We start from the raw sequence: 18,104 nt of genomic DNA on the forward strand, positions 1-18,104 counted from the left end.
TAGAGGCATTAAGGTTAAAAAACAAACAAATAAACAAAAAACTTGCCTTGCTTTTCTTTGAACTGCATGCAATTCCTCAGATGAATGATATACTTCAAACTTTAACCGTTTCATGCCTCTTAAAAATCTTACATCACGTGAAATACTACTTGTGTGAATTATGGAAATGATAAGAAGTGATGAGGAGTCACAAGTAGACAGTGTTTTATTTTAAGGGGTCATGAGCCGAAAACATCAAGTAAAAACAGCATGATGCAGCTGTGGTGGGTACCTGAAGTTTATTGAACAGTATTTCACCCCAAGGGACTTTTTTCTTAATTAGAGCACACCCATCTGCACCACATGGTCTGCGCTCAACAACAACATTGGCTGCACAGAAATGACTTGAAGGCTCTGGAGAAGTTGTTAAGCCAGATAAATAGGGTCCGCCGAGCAGCTCTGAGCCTCAGCCGGTGCGCAGAAGCCTGAAACAGCCTTATCACTTTGTTTGTGAGAGAGCAGGAGACCGAGGTAAAGGCTATCAAACCTGTCTGTGAACGCGTCTCGCAGTTTGAACAGTTAGCTTGGAAGCTAAGTGCGTGTTTACTGAAGAAATGAACGGCCATCTGAACGGTTTCCATAACAACTCGCTCATTGATGAAGACTGCTTCCTCTTCACTTCGGAATCAGTCGGAGAAGGACACCCCGGTAAGTTTTAACTCGTAACTCTCTGTCGGTCAGGTAGTTTCCCTTTTACCACATTAATTATCCTGCTAGCACTCTGTTAGCCTCTCAAACAAGGTCAGGTGGTGTGTTAGCTCAGCGTGTTATCTGTCAGCTGGTCTCTGCCCACTAAGTAGTTAGGCCTGCCCGGTTCATCCGCTCTGTAGCTCAGTCAACATAGTGAAAAAGTGGGTTCACGCCGTGTAAAAGTGTCTTAGCTATATGTAATTCGGACAGTCCACATCCCCTATAGGACAACAACCTGTTTTTAGGCTTGTAATCCAGTTTATTGAGCTAAAGCTGCGGCTGCATGCTAACAACACGGCGGCTAGCTGCTAAAGCTAACATCACGTTAGTTGGGACTGTTGGTGCCTGTCAATCACGCTTAGCTCCTCATGACTCTGGCATTATTTTACATCATGAGGTGGCGTGTTACGCCAACAAAAGCTAACATTACACGCACACAAGCACGGCTACCCCGTGTTTGGTGTTTTTACTTTAAATTGGAAAAGGTTGTTAGCTGCAAGAAGGCGTTGCATCATTACAGTGTCATGTAAGTTCATGTACATGTGACATGTGCTCGGCAGCTGCTGGTTTGTTATCGTCGAGTCAAGAAGGAAAATGCCCAAGTTTGTTCAACAGACAAATAGACTATATATAGAAGTGTATGGGGTTACCATAACGTTACGCTACCTAATCTGCACACAGTGGATACTATCAGAAATGTGTGTTACTCATTTGACAAGCCTGTTCATATGTGAGTAATAAACCCCGTTGTGCTTGACTTGCTAAGTCCAGAGATAACGTGACAGTCAAACAGATTTTGAGCCTAAAAATTGCATCTTGACATAGAAAGTAATAGAGCTGCTACAGTTAGTTGATTAATTGATTAGTGAGCGAAAGAGAACAAGATAACCTTCATAAAATAAGGATTTGTTGCAGGGTTTTTGGTGCGGTAGACTATATTACTGTAGAGCAAGTTGAACAATTGCATAACTTTTCAGAAGTTTGTAGGACATTATGCTGGGGGATGGGGGGGGGGTTTAGACTACTGTTAAAACCGGTTTTACTAAATAGCAATACAATTCAACACTAGAGTGGGTGCTGTGTTTCCTGCTTGATGGCATTCTTAGAATTTGGAAACATTTAGACTACCGTTCTACTAAATAGCAATACAATTCAACATTAGAGTAGTTTTAGCATTACAATCTGTGTTTAAAATCACTGCCCCTGAAATAATCTTGCACCAATATGTTCTCCATCTCTCCAATAAGCCTAACTGTGGCGTTGCCATGGCGTGTTTTTATGTGTGTTGATGAGACTGCTGAAAAATGTGTTGTACTCCACAGATAAGATTTGTGACCAAATCAGTGATGCCGTGTTGGACGCACACCTTGGACAAGACCCTGACGCCAAAGTAGCATGTGGTAAGTTTAGATAGCAAAGCAGGCAGCACCATAGAGGTTGAAACATGCATGTGAAGTCTGAGCCATGCAGTCATGTTAATTAATGGATTTTTTGGTTCCTCTCCTGAGAAATATTTCACCTTGTGGCTCCTGTGAACTAAAACTCCATTTCAAACATATTGTAGCAGGCCATGAGGAGCTCCAGGCACTGAACCCAGGAAATAAATCAGGAACTTAAAAAAAAAAAAAAAAAAAAGTCCCCATTGCGCAGGCTGAAAAACATTATAAATAGGTTAAGATTTTGAAATACGATATGGACCAGGGTTGTTATCATGAAAGAGAAAAATTCAATTGAACTGTGACAGGACATTAGCCAGCAGTAGGCTGTGTAGTGGAGTAGCCTTAGGGCCTTAGGTCCAAGGTGGATTAGTTTATCTCGTATCCCAGCTCTCGTCCACCTCTTCCTGGAACAATCGCATTAGTGGCGCTTGGTCTGTCTGGATGGTCAGAATATGCATTGGGCAGCAATTGTCCCAAGGTCCGTTGCACTTGATCCAGTCCCCGAATTTTGTATGCATGCATGTGTATGCAACTACATACTCCTGACACATTATACCAGGACCATACTCACACATGCACATGATGAAAAGCTTTCAGGAGGCTTGAAATTACAGTTCATCAAAGGACTTGATGTTTAAATTACAAATCATCTACATTTACTGTTTGTCGGTGGGGTTTACCTCAGCCTATTTACCAGTGGAAACCTGTTCGTCAAAATAATTTGCTTCACTTGAACAGTAAAGTGGCTCAACCTGCACTTTTTAGAAATTAGTTAGTTAGTTATTTGCATCATCACTTTGGTGATTTGAATCTACTGAAAAAAAAGCTGATCTAAAGGGTAATGGGACAAATAGTTCACATCCTGCATTTTTAGGTAGCTACTTGGCTACTTTGATAATTGATTTTAAAGGACCCGTGTGCAGGATCTATCAGGATATCTTTAAATTTAGAAATTAAGAAGATAATTCATGCTTCAGCCTGTGTCTTCAATACCCTTCCACCTTCTTGTTCTTAATAATCTATTACACTTAGTCTCACTCTCATCCCTCACGCTGCATGTATTTGTGTCCTCAGAGACCGTTGCTAAGACGGGGATGATCCTGCTGGTGGGGGAGATAACCTCCAAGGCCAATGTTGACTACCAGAAGATTGTCAGGGACACAATCAAACACATAGGCTATGACGACTCATCCAAAGGTACGGTAGTGAAAGTTGTGGACTGTAAGTGTAGTGCAATTTGAGATTTCATGCACTTCAAGCATCTGTCCTACTTACAGACTTCCTTCTCAGGTTTGTGTTGGTTGTTATTAAAATTTTCACACAGGATTGCATCAAATCATCCAAAGGGTTCTGTCAGTTCTGTAGCTTGTGGAGAGTCCATTCAAAGCAGAAGGAGTAGTGACAGAACTATCAGGATGTCTACTGAGAATTCTACTGTATAATTCTCCCACAATGCACTGCAGAAAGAAGTGAATATGAGGAATTGAAAATGAGCAATGACCTTATTAGTGTCTGAAACGGTTTTGACTTTCATATATAGTGAGTTAGTGACTGATTTCTAACACAGTCTGTGTAACTGAGCCAGTTAAGCTAACTGCTCAGGAGATAGTTATGTACCTTTTCCAGGTGATCTCTGTGTCTTTAGGTATATTTGTTTTATTATGTGCATATTCTGATGTATTATGTACATCATACTTTATGCACCTCTCTCAGGCACGGAGGGATTCATGTAAAAATACACGAAGGCACTGTGTCGTAAAAGTTAATATGCATATCTGAATGAGGCTCTAGTGCCACAGTGAGGACTAGCCTGTGAAACCATGAACCGAAGCTCAGTTGTCTTGTTCTACAGGCTTTGACTATAAGACCTGCAACGTGCTGGTGGCTCTGGAGCAGCAGTCCTCTGACATTGCTCAGGGCGTACACCTGGATCGAAAAGAGGAGGACGTGGGAGCTGGTGACCAGGTTGGAGGGTTCATACATTTGTGTTTGTGTTTGATCCAGAGCTGGGGGAACGGAGCCAGAAGTATGGCGGTAACAGTATTTGTGATGTTGTTTTGTGCTCGATTCATGCACTGATTTGTCACTGCACCTCTCACAGGGTCTGATGTTTGGATACGCCACTGATGAGACTGAGGAGTGTATGCCCCTCACTATTGTCCTGGCTCACAAGCTCAATGCCAAGATGGCTGAGTTACGCCGAAATGGAACGCTGCGGTGGCTTCGACCCGATTCCAAAACTCAGGTTAGATGAGGAAAGAGTGCTTCTACTTTCATACTGGCCATGCTTTATTCGGAATAAAACTGTATTGCACTCCTGGAATACCTGACTTGAATGTGATTTCTTTCCAAATAATTAGACCTATCACTGCATCAATGATTATTTTTGTCATTGGCTATTATATTATAATATTTAAAAAAGGTCAATTGCCAGTTCTCACTTTAGGAGAAACTACACATCATCTACAGTGACACACTTATATTTCTTGTTTGTTTCTGCAAACTGTTTTTCATATACTTGTGAAAACATACACTTCTCTCACCATCTGGAACTAAAATAAATTTAAAGAACAGACGGTAAACTCTTCCATCTTGTTTACGCTTTTAATATTTATGAATTGTTTTTTTTCCCCCCTCAGGTGACTGTTCAGTACAGGCAGGATCGAGGCGCCATGGTTCCGTTGCGTGTCCACACTGTCGTGGTGTCGGTGCAGCATGATGAGGCCATAAGTTTAGACGAGATGTGCCATTGTCTGAAGGAGCAGGTGGTGAAAGCGGTGGTTCCCAGTGGGTACCTCGATGATGAAACCATATATCACCTGCAACCCAGTGGCCGCTTTGTCATTGGAGGACCCCAGGTGAGACGAGAACGTCTTTCAAATCTTTACCTCTGTAGTTCTCATACACAGTGCAGCCTTGGAACTACCTTATGGCCAATTTCCAGCACAAAAATAGTAACGTAACTGTTAAATGATTGGTCAAGATGAACAAAATCATGCAAAGAGAATTTGTGCAGAAAACTCGAAGTCCCGTTTTGCTTCCCGCAGGGTGATGCTGGTCTGACCGGGCGTAAGATCATTGTCGATACCTATGGGGGTTGGGGTGCCCATGGAGGCGGAGCGTTTTCTGGGAAGGACTACACAAAGGTAGATCGCTCTGCTGCCTATGCTGCCCGTTGGGTGGCCAAATCTCTGGTGAAAGCTGGGCTCTGCAGGCGTGTCATGGTCCAGGTGAGTGAACAAAACTCTATATATTAGTGTCACACATAAAGCATGGTGCAGTACTGTATGTGCTGAGGGCTTTCTTGGTTTAAAAAGTCTCTCCTGTCTCAGCTGAAGTTCTTAATGTTGGCATAATCTTTGACAACTGTTTTAGGTATCCTATGCTATTGGAGTCTCCCACCCGCTCTCTGTGTCAATCTTCGACTATGGGACCTCCCAGAAGAGCGAGAAGGAGCTGCTGGAAATCGTGAAGAAGAACTTCGACCTCCGTCCAGGAGTTATCGTGAGGTATCCTGTGGTGTCTTATTTCACATTTCAATGCACAAACATGCAGTTAGGATCCCTATCATACAGATTTTCCACACACTTCAGGTTTCTATAAATCAGACTTTTATTTCTGTCCCAGGGATCTTGACCTGAAGAAGCCCATCTACCAGCCAACAGCAGCTTATGGGCACTTTGGTCGTGATGTCTTTTCATGGGAGGTGCCCAAGAAGCTGAAATACTGAACCCCTGCCTCTAATCTCCCAGCAGGTCTTAGGTGTACCACAGATAAATGTGTGTTTGTCTACCTCCCCCTTTCTCCCCACCCCCCACCCCCCCTCCTCACACACACAAACAGCCACATCGCCACAACTTCCACTATGCGAAAAGATGCCCTTTCCCTTCCCGTTAAATACATCTTCAAGAGAGAACAACAGTATTTCAGATGCCAAGGTATTAAATTGAACAGACATGTTGGAGAAATTGTGCATGCAGGTTTCAGCAGTGTTGCCAGCTTTGATTCATCTTTGTTCTCCCGGTTCACCTCATTTTTTGTATTATTAATGGTCATCAAGTTTTCCTGACACTGCTTGTCAAGAGTGGACTAACTTGAGTCTCCACAAGGCTGATGAGCATTATTGACAGGATATATTTAAACCATAAGGAGCATATAGGTGTTTCCCAATAATGGTATTTTGTAAGAAATATCTCCTATTCCTCAGCATTTAAGTTCAGAGTCTCACTGCAATTTAGTTGTAGAAGTGATCAGTGGTTGGCATCCTCTGTTGGTTTCTCTTTAATGCAGTTTCCCTTTTCACCTAATTTTGTTGCTATTAGCAGTCACAAAAAACAAAAGCACTGTTCCCTTCGCAGCCTTCACCCTCTCAGATTTCTGTGGCACAAGTAGGGTTAAACTGTTGTCGAGTACTTGACCCTGTCTGCTAATTTTCTTGTGTGCTGTCCCTTCAGGCCATGCTTTGTTTTTCTGACGTTTTACAGAGAAGTCAGAAGCTGCTAATGACTGTGTGGTTATGTTGGGCTGCACCATGAAATCACTCCATTTTTGTAATTTATTTTGTTGGTTTAAATGTCATGTTAATGTTCTAAATGATGTTGAATGTGTCAGTGTTGTGCTGACCAAGATAAAGGCAGAGGTACTGCACTCCCCCACCACACCCCTACCCTACTGAGAGTGACTCTGGGTGTAGTTACAGAGAAACCCAGGTTCAGTCACCTCTGGGCAGGGGCTGCTTTTATCTCATGGCAACAGTATACTTGAAATCATCTGTAGAATGGCGTTCGACTATTGTTGGGACCCAACTCTTTGACCGGCAAGCAATGATGTGTGCCATGCCAAGTTGAAAGCGTGAAAGGTGGACTGACATAGAGAAGATGAAGAGCAGAGCCACAGACAGACCAAAACAAAGAGATAAGAGGCAGCGCACAGTTGGCTTAGTGAATGTAAGACGTGGTATTACTGCTCTCGTCTTCTCAACAGGGTTGGATTTTGTACAAATGAGGACGCAGGATCAGATTTGTTACTTGATGCTTGTGGATTTTGAATCTTTCACCGAGATTGCACAGCACATTGCTTCTTAAATTTACCAAAAATGGAAAAGGCTTATGTTTTCAGTGTCACTTGTACAGTAGTTCAGTAGTTCCCAAATGAATGTTGAGCTTATTTATTTATTTATTTGTTTTTAAAATGTATTCATTCTTCACACCGTACCTCTTTTGGTCATGGGTGGCACACATCTGTTTCCTGAGTATTATGCTTGAAACACTCTGGGTTTGTCAAAGTTGCCCCTCTCATTGTCCTTTCTGAAGACTTCTTTTTAAAAGAGAGGCAGATAAATTAGGGAAAGATATGTGCCAGTGAACCTAAAAAGTTTTGAATACACACTATATGCCTTGGAAAGCTTACCCAAATGCCCTTCTCCATGACTTTGCCCCTGTGTATCCTCACCATGAAGTTGCAGAGTTGAGGCTAAGCCAGCTGTAAGACTGAGTTAGATTGGTATTCACCTTTTTAAATCACCACAGTTACCTGGTCAGAGCTGGGGGCACAGTAAGTGTGTCTGAAAATGTCTTCATGTACTGTAGATCGGTAGCATTGTGTCACCTTTATGTAATACTTAAATTAGATTATAAGATTTTTTTTTTTTTTTTTCCTACTCTGACGAAGCTGATATCCTGTCTTTAGTTTGGCTCCTCTGGCATCACCTTGTGGCTCCTTGAGTGCACTGCATAGAAACCTCAGCTAGGAGCCATAGAGAATAATCTGACTCTCCATCACCCAGTGAAATGACTCCCAAAAGTTTTTTTGTTTTGTTTTGTTTTTTCTAAATCATATGTTTGCATCTTCTGGCTCATCCACAGACGAGACAAATGATTGGTTGGTGTTGTACAGAGAAACCAGCCCGTTTACATGGTCTCCTGTGGGGAGTTTTATAAGCATTCTTTTCACTGTAAAATCATTTTTGAATGTTGAGGACTGTCATTGTGGTTGCTGAATGTGTAAAAGTGCCTTTTTCTCATAATCAGCAATGTCCCTATTCCCTGCCCCCCAGTATCTGACCCCTTACCTACTCAACCTGCCCCCACAAGTTTCTACTAAAGCTTCCCTCTTCAGTAATTCACACTGAGGAGTCGATTTGTTGCTGAGTTTCTCTTTTAAACCCTTCAAATAAACTGCACTCTTCCTTGTGCACATTGACTGTGCTTCTTACTATTTATTTTGCATCATAAAGTAGATTTATGTGATTCCATGTTAAGGTCATACTGTAGATTCTCTTTAACAGTTTTGCATTTAGATAATTCTCCAAAAATCATCCGTGTGAAAGCTCACAAGAAGGAGGAAGTCATGAAACAAGTATGGAATAGAAGTTGGTACAAAAACCTTAAGCAAATTCTTACAAATTTCAGCGTACAGAATGATTGCGAAACATTTCTTCCTTTCATACTAATCATTGAACATTCTGATCCCACAGTCAAGCTTTCATATCTTAACATTCCTTTTACTCCTGAAGTTCAAATAACACTTTTGTCCATGATACTTTGTCAAGCTAAGTCCTGGTTTTCTTCACTTAATGCAGACTATATATACAATGCATAGTCCCAAAACGCAGTAAGATATCAAACCATTATCTGAAAGTAATGCTATCAGGCAGAGTGCCACAGGTGTGAAGCAGTTAGAGAAATTTTTGCAGTTTGACGTTGACAGATCTGGGTCGTTAGCGAGGGCACTGAAGCTGACTCTTTTAGTCCCATCCTGAGAAGAAATTTGAAGAAACTTTATTTGGTGTCATGCATTTTTAATTTAATTGAAGTCCTCATAAATTTTCACCTACCTCGGCATTTTAAAGCGTGCTGTAGTTGAGAGGCTTCCATGCAAATCTCTGACAGTAAAACAGCGTCTGCATAGAGAAGACAGGACAAATGTGATCAATACGGAACATTCACAAGATCAACACGTTTACAACTAGACAGCCGTTCACTTACTCCACATCTGAGGGCAGTCTTCATGTCCCTGCACCTGTGCGTTGTCAAAGTGCATGGGTCTGAAAAAGCAGGGACATTTGAATAATTGATTCATTGATAGGCATAAAATGAAATAATTTTGATAAGTTGATGAATCATCCTGATGACAGTTGTGTTCAGTGCAGGTGTACCAGTTTGGAGATCTTAGAGTTATAGTTTAAGGGAACAGAGCTGCCATTAATGTTAACACTAGTGCTTTTCCTGCTACAATAAGTTTAAATCCACTGTGGGCAAAGGTCTGCATTGGGTCGAACCAGTGGATGAACAAAACAAGAAAACTTGAAGATGAAGGCCTGCACACATTACTGAAGGAGAGGCAGACTGACCTACGAGAGGAGCCTCTTGCCCTTTACACAGGCGGATGAGAGCGCAGATGGCCTGAGGGGTGGCGTAGCTCAGGATGGCGTCCAGCACTGTCTTGCCGAACTTGCCAATCACAGCCTCACACTGATCCCGGTAGGAGGAGGGCAAAATGTGACAAATCTCCTCCAGCACTTGAATCACAGCACCCTGCAGAGAAAGAGAAAGATGACGGGGCACCATGATGTCCACACAGCCGGCAATGCTGTCTGGAGGCACTCAGGTTGTCTACTTGCATGTATGTCTGTGTGGGTGGACAGGACAAAAAGATATTGCGGTTATTCATGTGCACATGTCTTCCTTCACTGCACGAGCGCTCACCTCAGTCCTTTCTTTAGGCAGCAAGTCCTCCAAAGTCTTGACTAGAAAAATGCAGAAAGAGCATTGTGTTGCGGGCTGCACCTAATTGACGGACACAAACAGCAGAGGGAGTGAAGCACAAATAGATCAATCTGAGGCCTTTTCACGTATGATAATATTCACTTCAAATTAGTTCTTCTAAGCTGTACTTCACTGACATTTTCACTTGTCATGGCAGCCTGAACAGCCTCCTTAACGAAATACCGGAGCATCTTTTCCTGCTTGTCACAGGAGCCACAGAGCCCAATGATTTTGCAGACCTCAGCTGGTTTCTACACAGGAAGAGATGGGACGATATGTGTTAGAGAAAGACCGCAAAAACTACAGAACACACCACTATTATTATTTTACTTCTGTTGTGTCTGTTTATGAATCCAGCATGCAACTTACAACAACAGCAGTCATGAAGCTGATGGCCACCGGGAGCATCTTCTCCACCTCTTCTTTGCAGAGTTTGGCGGCTGACCCAGGCAGGTGGTCACACATACTTTCCAGGCTATCCATGATCTTTTTCTGAAATAAAGTGCTGTATTAGGAGTACGGTCTTAAACCTAATCTGCAGATGAGTTGGTGTACACCAGTTAAACATATCATTGATTTTAAGAGACAAACCAGACACTATATGTAATTTCTTAGCATTTGCTGTGTTAATGCCAGACAAATGACACTATATGCTTAATATTTTTGCTTGTTCTTGTGAAGCATTTTTTCCTCAATATCTTTGGTGAAGTTTATTACAGATAAGTCCCATTTGCATGTGAGTAAGAGTGGAAATGGGTTGTATGATATGTGCGTATAGACATTCCCATAGTCACACCATACTTACAAAAAAGAATTTGGCTGCAGTTGTGGTGATGTTACAATTGTACTAGTTCTGCTATGAAACCACTGTCCCCAAGTTCTCCGTAACCGCCGCTTTCAGTGTGAAGTTTGCACAATGTCCTTTGTTTTGAACAAATACATAATAATTTCAAAACTAGACATATTCACATAAAGATACAAACTTATGTTGTATAATTTTTGAGCAACAGGTGCAATGCAAAGCCAGTTGGCCTCTCAATATCATCTTAAAGTATTAGATTTACCTTTGAAGCACAGGCTTAAGCTAGTAAGGAAAGCAACAGACGTACACAGACACAATTCCTGCCGCCTTTCAGCCAGTCGCGTGCCTCCTTATGGCTCATCAACTGCTAGTTAGCTACATAGCGTTAGCTCCTAACAGACAAATGAAGGAAATTTTATTTGCTTTTCACAGAGTTGTGACTTTCACAGAGGAACACCTCACAAAGCTGCTAAGGTAACTGAATTTTAAAGCCAGCCTCTGCTGTTAACACCAGCTTTCACATTAATGCCAAATGAAAAGTCAGACAAGCTGAATAGCGGCTAGCTAGGTAGCTTCTGTAGCCATGTCAAACTAGATGTCTGTTGGCTGGGTTTATAGCAGCAGCAGCAGCAGCAGCAGCTAATTTTTCAAATTTAATTACTGTAGCATTGTTGTGATGTAATGTATTATGCTATTTCACCATTTGTTGGTTCCTTTATGTATTGGTACATATAATTAGATATTTCATAATGAAGTTCCATGCTCCCCTATTGTTATCTAAAATAATGCAAATGTGTAGTTTCAGTTTTATGTTATGAAAATTAGAGCTTGCTAAGTTTTCTGCTGCCACATCAACACAGGTGAATGGCATTTGTTTTGTGATGCTCATAGTCTAGAAAAATGATATTTTACAAAACCGAAGACCCCTCTGGGAAGATTTTGTTTGCAGCACGGTCCATAGGGTTCAAAACATTTAAATGTATTTCTTCAGTGCATTGAGGTAATGACTTCTATGTCAAACCATCACTATCATTTGCATTTGAACACAGAGATATATTGTGCAAGGTAACGGGTCTTATATTGTATACTTATTGTTGTTGCATCTTTACACTTTGCCTTGTAGGCTCTACAATGTAGAGCACTATGACAACGTTGGCAAATACGAAGTTACTTTCTGGATGTAATCACAAACTGGAGGAAATTAGTGAAATGTCTACAACAATGTGTTACTTAAAACAGTTAATACAGAAATTGGCACGTGTTTTCTCTCCTTAGATCCTCGTGGGACTCTCAACAGATAAAGCTGAGAGGAAAGAGGATCTTTGAGGTCAGGTGAGAAACAGAAACTAACTGTGAAGTCTCATTTCAACTTTTGTTGGACATAGGAAAGTGACTTAGCACGAACAAAGAAAGAGACGTTCCCTTTATTTTGTGTGTGTGTGTGTGTGTGTGTGAGAGAGAGAGAGAGAGAGAGAGAGAGAGAGAGAGAGAGAATTTCACTATGCATGACTGATTTCAAATTATTTGCATCTCTGAATGTGATGAAGGTGCTTTAACTGATAAGAGAACAGGTGGGGTGTACCTCCGGGAATTAAAAGTGTTTCCTTTTTTCTTTTTTCTTTTTTAAATTTAATGAAGACTATTCAACCAGAGATCTTAGCAAGCCCTTGAGATAACACGATGTGTATGTTAATCTTGACTTAAGAATACGGACATTGACTATCAATAATACTATCAGTGAACAAATATAAGTCCTCTGGAATGTGTTTGCTGCTTAGTTGGCCATTGTACTCACCTGGAGGTCCGTACTAGAAAGCATGTCAGCAAGGAGTTCAAATATTTGGGTGCAGTCCTTGCAGACGTCCCCATTCTGTGTACAGAGCCAAAGTCATAAAATTAAGACAGCTCAACCTGATTAAATCACTTACACATACTGTACCAGGTGTTCATTCTAAGTTGTTGCATGCATGTGATGCAGTCAGAAACAATACAAACAGACAGTTGAAGTCACTTCCTAATTTTGAAGAAATCAGGAACACTTACATTTCAGAGAGAATTATTGTGCTTTTTCCTTCACTACATGTATTTGACAGATATAGTTTGTTACTTGAAAGATTAAGATTTTACATAAAATGTATGATCAGTTTAGAAAAAACAATGCCTTGTTAAAGATTAAACTAGTGCTTTCAAAGGTTTTGGCTTGTGAACCATTACAATTAAACAGTGTCTCACTCACTTTCACTCATTTTGTTAAATTAAAAAAATCATAAACTTACTGCTCTCAGGGCATCTGGAACATTTTGCAAATCATCAACATTAAAAGCTGAAGTCAGAGCTGTAGGATGGAACGTTCAATATATCATTGCAGTATATCTCATCACTTGACTTTTTTACCATTCACTTTTTAATTCATCATCTTAGTACAATTAATTATGTTCTCACCACAGCCTTCAAGACAAATGAATAGAAGCAACGCAATCTTGAGCAAGGCCATCCTCTGATATTTTCAGGCTGTTAGTTGAGTGTCTTCCCTCCTGACGTCTGTACAGGAAACTTTGACTGCAGCTTATATTTGACAGGGCCCACCTACCACATATAGCCCCCACCAACCAGATTGAGGGGGAACAAAAAAACTTATGTTAGTGTGATAAGAGTTATTTATAGGGGAATAGGGGAACTGTTTTTTTTCCCCTGTTTGTCAAAAAGCTAATATTAGTCAAGTTTCATATTCAGTTTTTCATACCTCGGTGCGAAAACTTGACACTGTTCATGTTGAAGACGTGATTATATTTAAAACATGCATTCGCTACATTGTATCACATCATCCTATTTTATAGTTTGGTTCACTCTGGCTGTGACTACTGAGATGTATTTTGCAGATTTGTCTGTATAATGTTAGCCACTCCACTGTACAGAGGTGCATCTTAGGACAGTGAGAGATAGTGTTTTTGGTGCGGAAGGCCATGTTGCCATGGCCGTGTTGTTGTGAAAAACAGTTAAACAGGTCCACGTTCTTTCTCCTTGTACTGTTCAAACTACTTACTACATTTATACTAACGTGTGCTCGCACCAAAGCTAATATTTTTTTCAGAATACCTTAGACTGATTTCTAATCTCAGTTTTTTGTTTGAGAAACTCAAGTGAGACATACTCTATGATCCCCCTGCCTTAAAATAACTTTCTCAACTTCCCAGAAACTGTACTTTATCAGCAAATAATAAGACAAAACATGTAAGGCAGGTGAAAACCACAAATCTAATCATAGGACATCTTTTGAACTAATCTGTCATAACTAAATCTCATATTTATGCTTTCATAACTGTTTACTTTTGCAGGTAATTCTTGTTGTTTGTCTGTGAATGTAAAGTCCATACACATTGTAGGGGCTGGAGATTTTTTTGGTTTCAAGATTTCAACCCTTTCTTCAAAAGCAGTGTTTTTTTGATGTCCGTGTGTTTGAAGTGTGACCATTGGGTCACTCCACCATCTTTTGGACATGGCCATATCACACTGGCGACTCCTAGTGGTAGCTTTAAGGACATTGCGTCAGAGAGCAGTGCTTGCGCGTTCCCTCCCTGTTCCACATATCGGATCTAGGAATACTGAGATAAATCAACTGAAAGTGGCACAGATGCACCAGTATTTACTATAATAGTCTCATTTTTCTACAAATGAAAAATCTTTATTATTAGAATAATTTGAGGTGCCATAAACACATAAAGATTCTGCAAAAATACAATTTAGCATTTTTTAGAGATTGTAACACCTGTTGGTCTGTTAATGGCCGGTACGCCACTTTGGTCCAGACTGAAATATCTCAACAACTATGCACATTGCTGATTATTTAAGCTCTTGAAATATCTCATCACATCACGTGGAAGAGTCATAGTCTTAGCTTGATGTATACAAATGACTTTGGTTATCCTTTCATTTAGCCTCACCATGAAGTTGACATTTGTGATTTCAAGTGAAGTGTTTCCACAACTATTAGATGAATTCATGTGAAATTTGCTACAGATATTCACACACCCTGAAGTACAATAATATTTGTGATCCCTTAACTTCTCATTTAGCTCAATTAATGGGTACAAAATTTAATTTGTCAGACACTTTGGTTTAGGACCGAATACCCGAAAAACTAATGCCATTCCCATCAGCCTCAGCTGTCCATTGTGCACAGTGCAAATTAGCATCAAAGTTAAGATGGCAAGCATGGCAAACACTATACCTGCTTAGCATCAGCATGTTAACATTGTCTTTGTGAGCATGCTGACGGCTGCAATATATTTTCTGTCAGCTGCAAAAAGCAGATTTAAGTGATCCCATACTAAGGTAATATTCAAAATATAATCAGTTTCTTTAATGTCATTAGTTGGCACAGCAGTTAAAGTGATTTGTTGTATGTACAGAGATAATAGATAATGAAAGAATGTCAAAATTAAAATGTTAATGAAAGTAAAAATTGCATAACCAGAAGTCAGAAGAAGGACTCAGTAGAAAGGTTATAAAAACGATTAGATCCTCAGAAAAACATTAGAGTGCCAGTAGTTCCTGTTTTTGCTTTCAGTGTGTGTTCTAGAGATTAGCAATAGATGAACAGCATTGACATACCCACACACACACACACACACACACACACACACACACACACACACACACACACACACACACACACCTTTGCATGGACAGTAGGTTTTTTCTGTGAAGGAATTCACCTCCAATTTTAAACCTGATGAGAAGTTCACAGACTGAACTGACTGAAGTCTGACAAAGTACACAGAATAATTGCTAAGTTTGTGTTTTTCAGCATTCCTTTTATTTATTGTTGACGATAACATTTTGACAAGCTAAGGTTTGGCCAGTGTAGACTAGATATACAACGCAAAATCCCAAAATGCAGAAAAAAATCATATCAGTACCAATTTGTGAGAGAATTACAAGGCAGACTGCCACATTTCTAAGCAGGTAGAGGAATATTTGTAGTTTTGTGTTGAAAGATCAGGGTCATCAATGAGAGCACCAAGGTTGACTCATGTTTAGCCCCACCCTGAAAAAAAGAGTAAGGAGATATTTTTTGCAGAGTTGTATGTTTCATTTTGCATTAAATTAGCCAAAAATTGTCATAAAACTCCTGCCTGAACAGACAACTGAATGAAACATTCTACAGTACATATATAGTCCATGTTATCTTGTTGATTTCACATATGTAGTGGCGATTAATTGATGAATCAATAAATTGATAGACAGAAAATTACTTTACCATTGATAACGTCATTTTTCAAGCAAAAACGTCAAACATTGCAGTTTCTCAAACGTCAAAATGATTTTCTGCTTCTCTCTGTTTTATATCATTGTGCTGTACATTGACTGTCTTTGAGTCTCTGACTGTTGGTCAGACTAAAGCAGCATTTTGAGCCCTGGTGAATTATGAGGGACAATTTTAATATTTTTCTGTACAAAATAATTAATTAGTCAGAAAAAAATTTGAGATATTATGCAATTAGTTGTCACCCTGAACACGTCACAGAACAAGAGTCAGCTGTGTTAACTCACCCACAAAGGTTTTCTCACGCAGTCAACACAAGCGGATACCAAAGCATATGGCTGATGGCCCAGCTCCCTTCAAGATTAAGTCCAGTATCTTCTTACCATACCTGGAAATGAGGACAGTACACTGACGTCTGATGAAGGGCATAATATGGCAAACCTCCTGCATGGCATGGATCACAACTTCCTGCAGAAAAACAGGATATAAAATAGAGATTAACATTAGCTTACATAACTCCTCCACAGTCGTCAGTGCTGTCTGTGTGCAGGACAAAAATATATTGTGTTTGTTCATGTATGTGTGTGCTTCTTCACTGCGTGAGTTTGACACACCTCAGTGCGAGTCACAGGAAGTAAGCCAATCAATGTGCTCATCACAGATTTGCAGAACATGCATGTGAGTGACCCCCTAGGTAACAGCTGTGGAAGTGAAGCACAAAGAAATCAAACTGGGATGTTTCCACAGAAACAATATTGTTCGTTTCATGTTTCCCTCCAAGTTCTACTTAACTGACATGTTCAGCTGCAGAGCGCTGCTCCAAGGAGGCATTACTCGGCATCTACAGACAGAGACATGAGACATGACAATTAGAAAAACACAGAAAGCAAAGACGACAGAAGTCACTGTTATACTGGGAAACATTCCCGCTGCCTTACCATGGAAGCAAAAATCATATTGAAGGCCAGTGGAAGCATCTTCTTCACCTCTGCGTTGCACTTTGTGGATGATGCTGTCTGGTTGTCACAGTGGTTTTCATCGATGAATTCATCCTGGAAGAAAGTTGTATATTAGCATCCGAGGTGGCGTCATTGTTCTGTTCTTTTTATGTATACGTGCTTTTGTTTGTCTGGTTGTTTTTATGGTTTTTATGTCCTTTTTGTTATGTCTGGACTTTTCCATCACTGTGTGTGTGTATCCACGTGTGCATGAATGTATATGTCCCTGTGAGTGTTATTTGCAAGACTACTTCCTCGTGTTTCCATCTCTAAACGTACAGAATGTGCTTCATAAAGACTTTACAGTAAATGAAGTTGTTTTTATGAAACCTCTGTAAGCATAGTTGTATTCAGGTTTGACCTGTGAATATGGACATAGACAGTCAAAATCACATCAGTGAATAAAGAGTAATCCTCAGGAATATTTAGTCAGCCTTGTACTCACCTGGAGGTCTGGATTGGAAAACATGACAGCAAAGAGTTCAAATATTTCAGTGCAGTTTTGGCAGACGGCTCCATTCTGAGTATCCTATGAAGTCACATAATGAAACTAAATCAACACCTCAGACCAATTTGATCACTTACAAATAACATTCTGTTGCGTGAAATCTGTTTATTGTTCCTTCAAAGTTTAGTCCTTGAGACTGAACTCTAATCTGTGGCTGCATCAGTGTTAGCTACTAAAAATGTATCAGTCACTTAAAATTTCTATTGAGTTATTATGTTGCTTGTGTATAATATTCCTACTGTATTGCAGAAAATATATAATGTCGAACTGGAACAAGCTCATAACTGTGACAGAAGTTTTACACTGAGGATACTCAGAGTTATTCTCTCATGAACGTGTACTTACTGATATTCATGTCAGAGTGTTTAGCTGGTGTTGTTTCTGACCTCGTGCAAAATTCACTTGCACATCTTGAACAAAACTGTTGGAGTCGACCTGATTTATGAGGAGATCTCTGATTGCTTTATAATTCATTCTTTCTTGTAGTTTGTTGATTCAAATCATGTTTCAATAAGTTCTATTTAGGTTACTGTAAATGACACACATCACATTGTAAACCTGCACATCACAATTGTCACAATTATGATTTCTTTCAT

General features: G+C 40.2%; 2 protein-coding genes across 2 annotated transcripts; one reads left to right on the forward strand and one right to left on the reverse strand.

Annotated features, from left to right (window-relative positions):
• The first annotated feature begins 351 nt into the window (after nucleotides 1–351).
• mat2aa (methionine adenosyltransferase 2Aa) lies at nucleotides 352–8,372 on the forward strand. The gene is made up of 9 exons (XM_070988501.1): nucleotides 352–687; nucleotides 2,052–2,129; nucleotides 3,243–3,365; nucleotides 4,021–4,133; nucleotides 4,270–4,413; nucleotides 4,808–5,026; nucleotides 5,216–5,398; nucleotides 5,544–5,677; nucleotides 5,796–8,372. Exons 1-9 carry the CDS (start codon nucleotides 594–596, stop codon nucleotides 5,896–5,898), a joined length of 1,191 nt encoding a protein of 396 aa, XP_070844602.1. The 5' UTR covers nucleotides 352–593; the 3' UTR covers nucleotides 5,899–8,372.
• A 217-nt stretch (nucleotides 8,373–8,589) lies between these two features.
• On the reverse strand, nucleotides 8,590–13,267 carry LOC139348959 (prosaposin). Its single transcript, XM_070989397.1, has 10 exons — nucleotides 13,179–13,267; nucleotides 13,013–13,071; nucleotides 12,532–12,606; nucleotides 10,304–10,426; nucleotides 10,072–10,185; nucleotides 9,875–9,955; nucleotides 9,520–9,703; nucleotides 9,155–9,213; nucleotides 9,004–9,069; nucleotides 8,590–8,924 (listed from the first exon to the last, which is right to left on the reverse strand). The coding sequence occupies exons 1-9, from the start codon at nucleotides 13,228–13,230 to the stop codon at nucleotides 9,013–9,015; spliced, it is 804 nt and encodes a 267-aa protein (XP_070845498.1). The 5' UTR covers nucleotides 13,231–13,267; the 3' UTR covers nucleotides 8,590–8,924; nucleotides 9,004–9,012.
• Nucleotides 13,268–18,104: the final 4,837 nt, after the last annotated feature.

This window comes from Chaetodon trifascialis, chromosome 20, assembly GCF_039877785.1.
Source record: "Chaetodon trifascialis isolate fChaTrf1 chromosome 20, fChaTrf1.hap1, whole genome shotgun sequence".
Lineage (NCBI taxonomy): Eukaryota > Metazoa > Chordata > Actinopteri > Chaetodontiformes > Chaetodontidae > Chaetodon > Chaetodon trifascialis.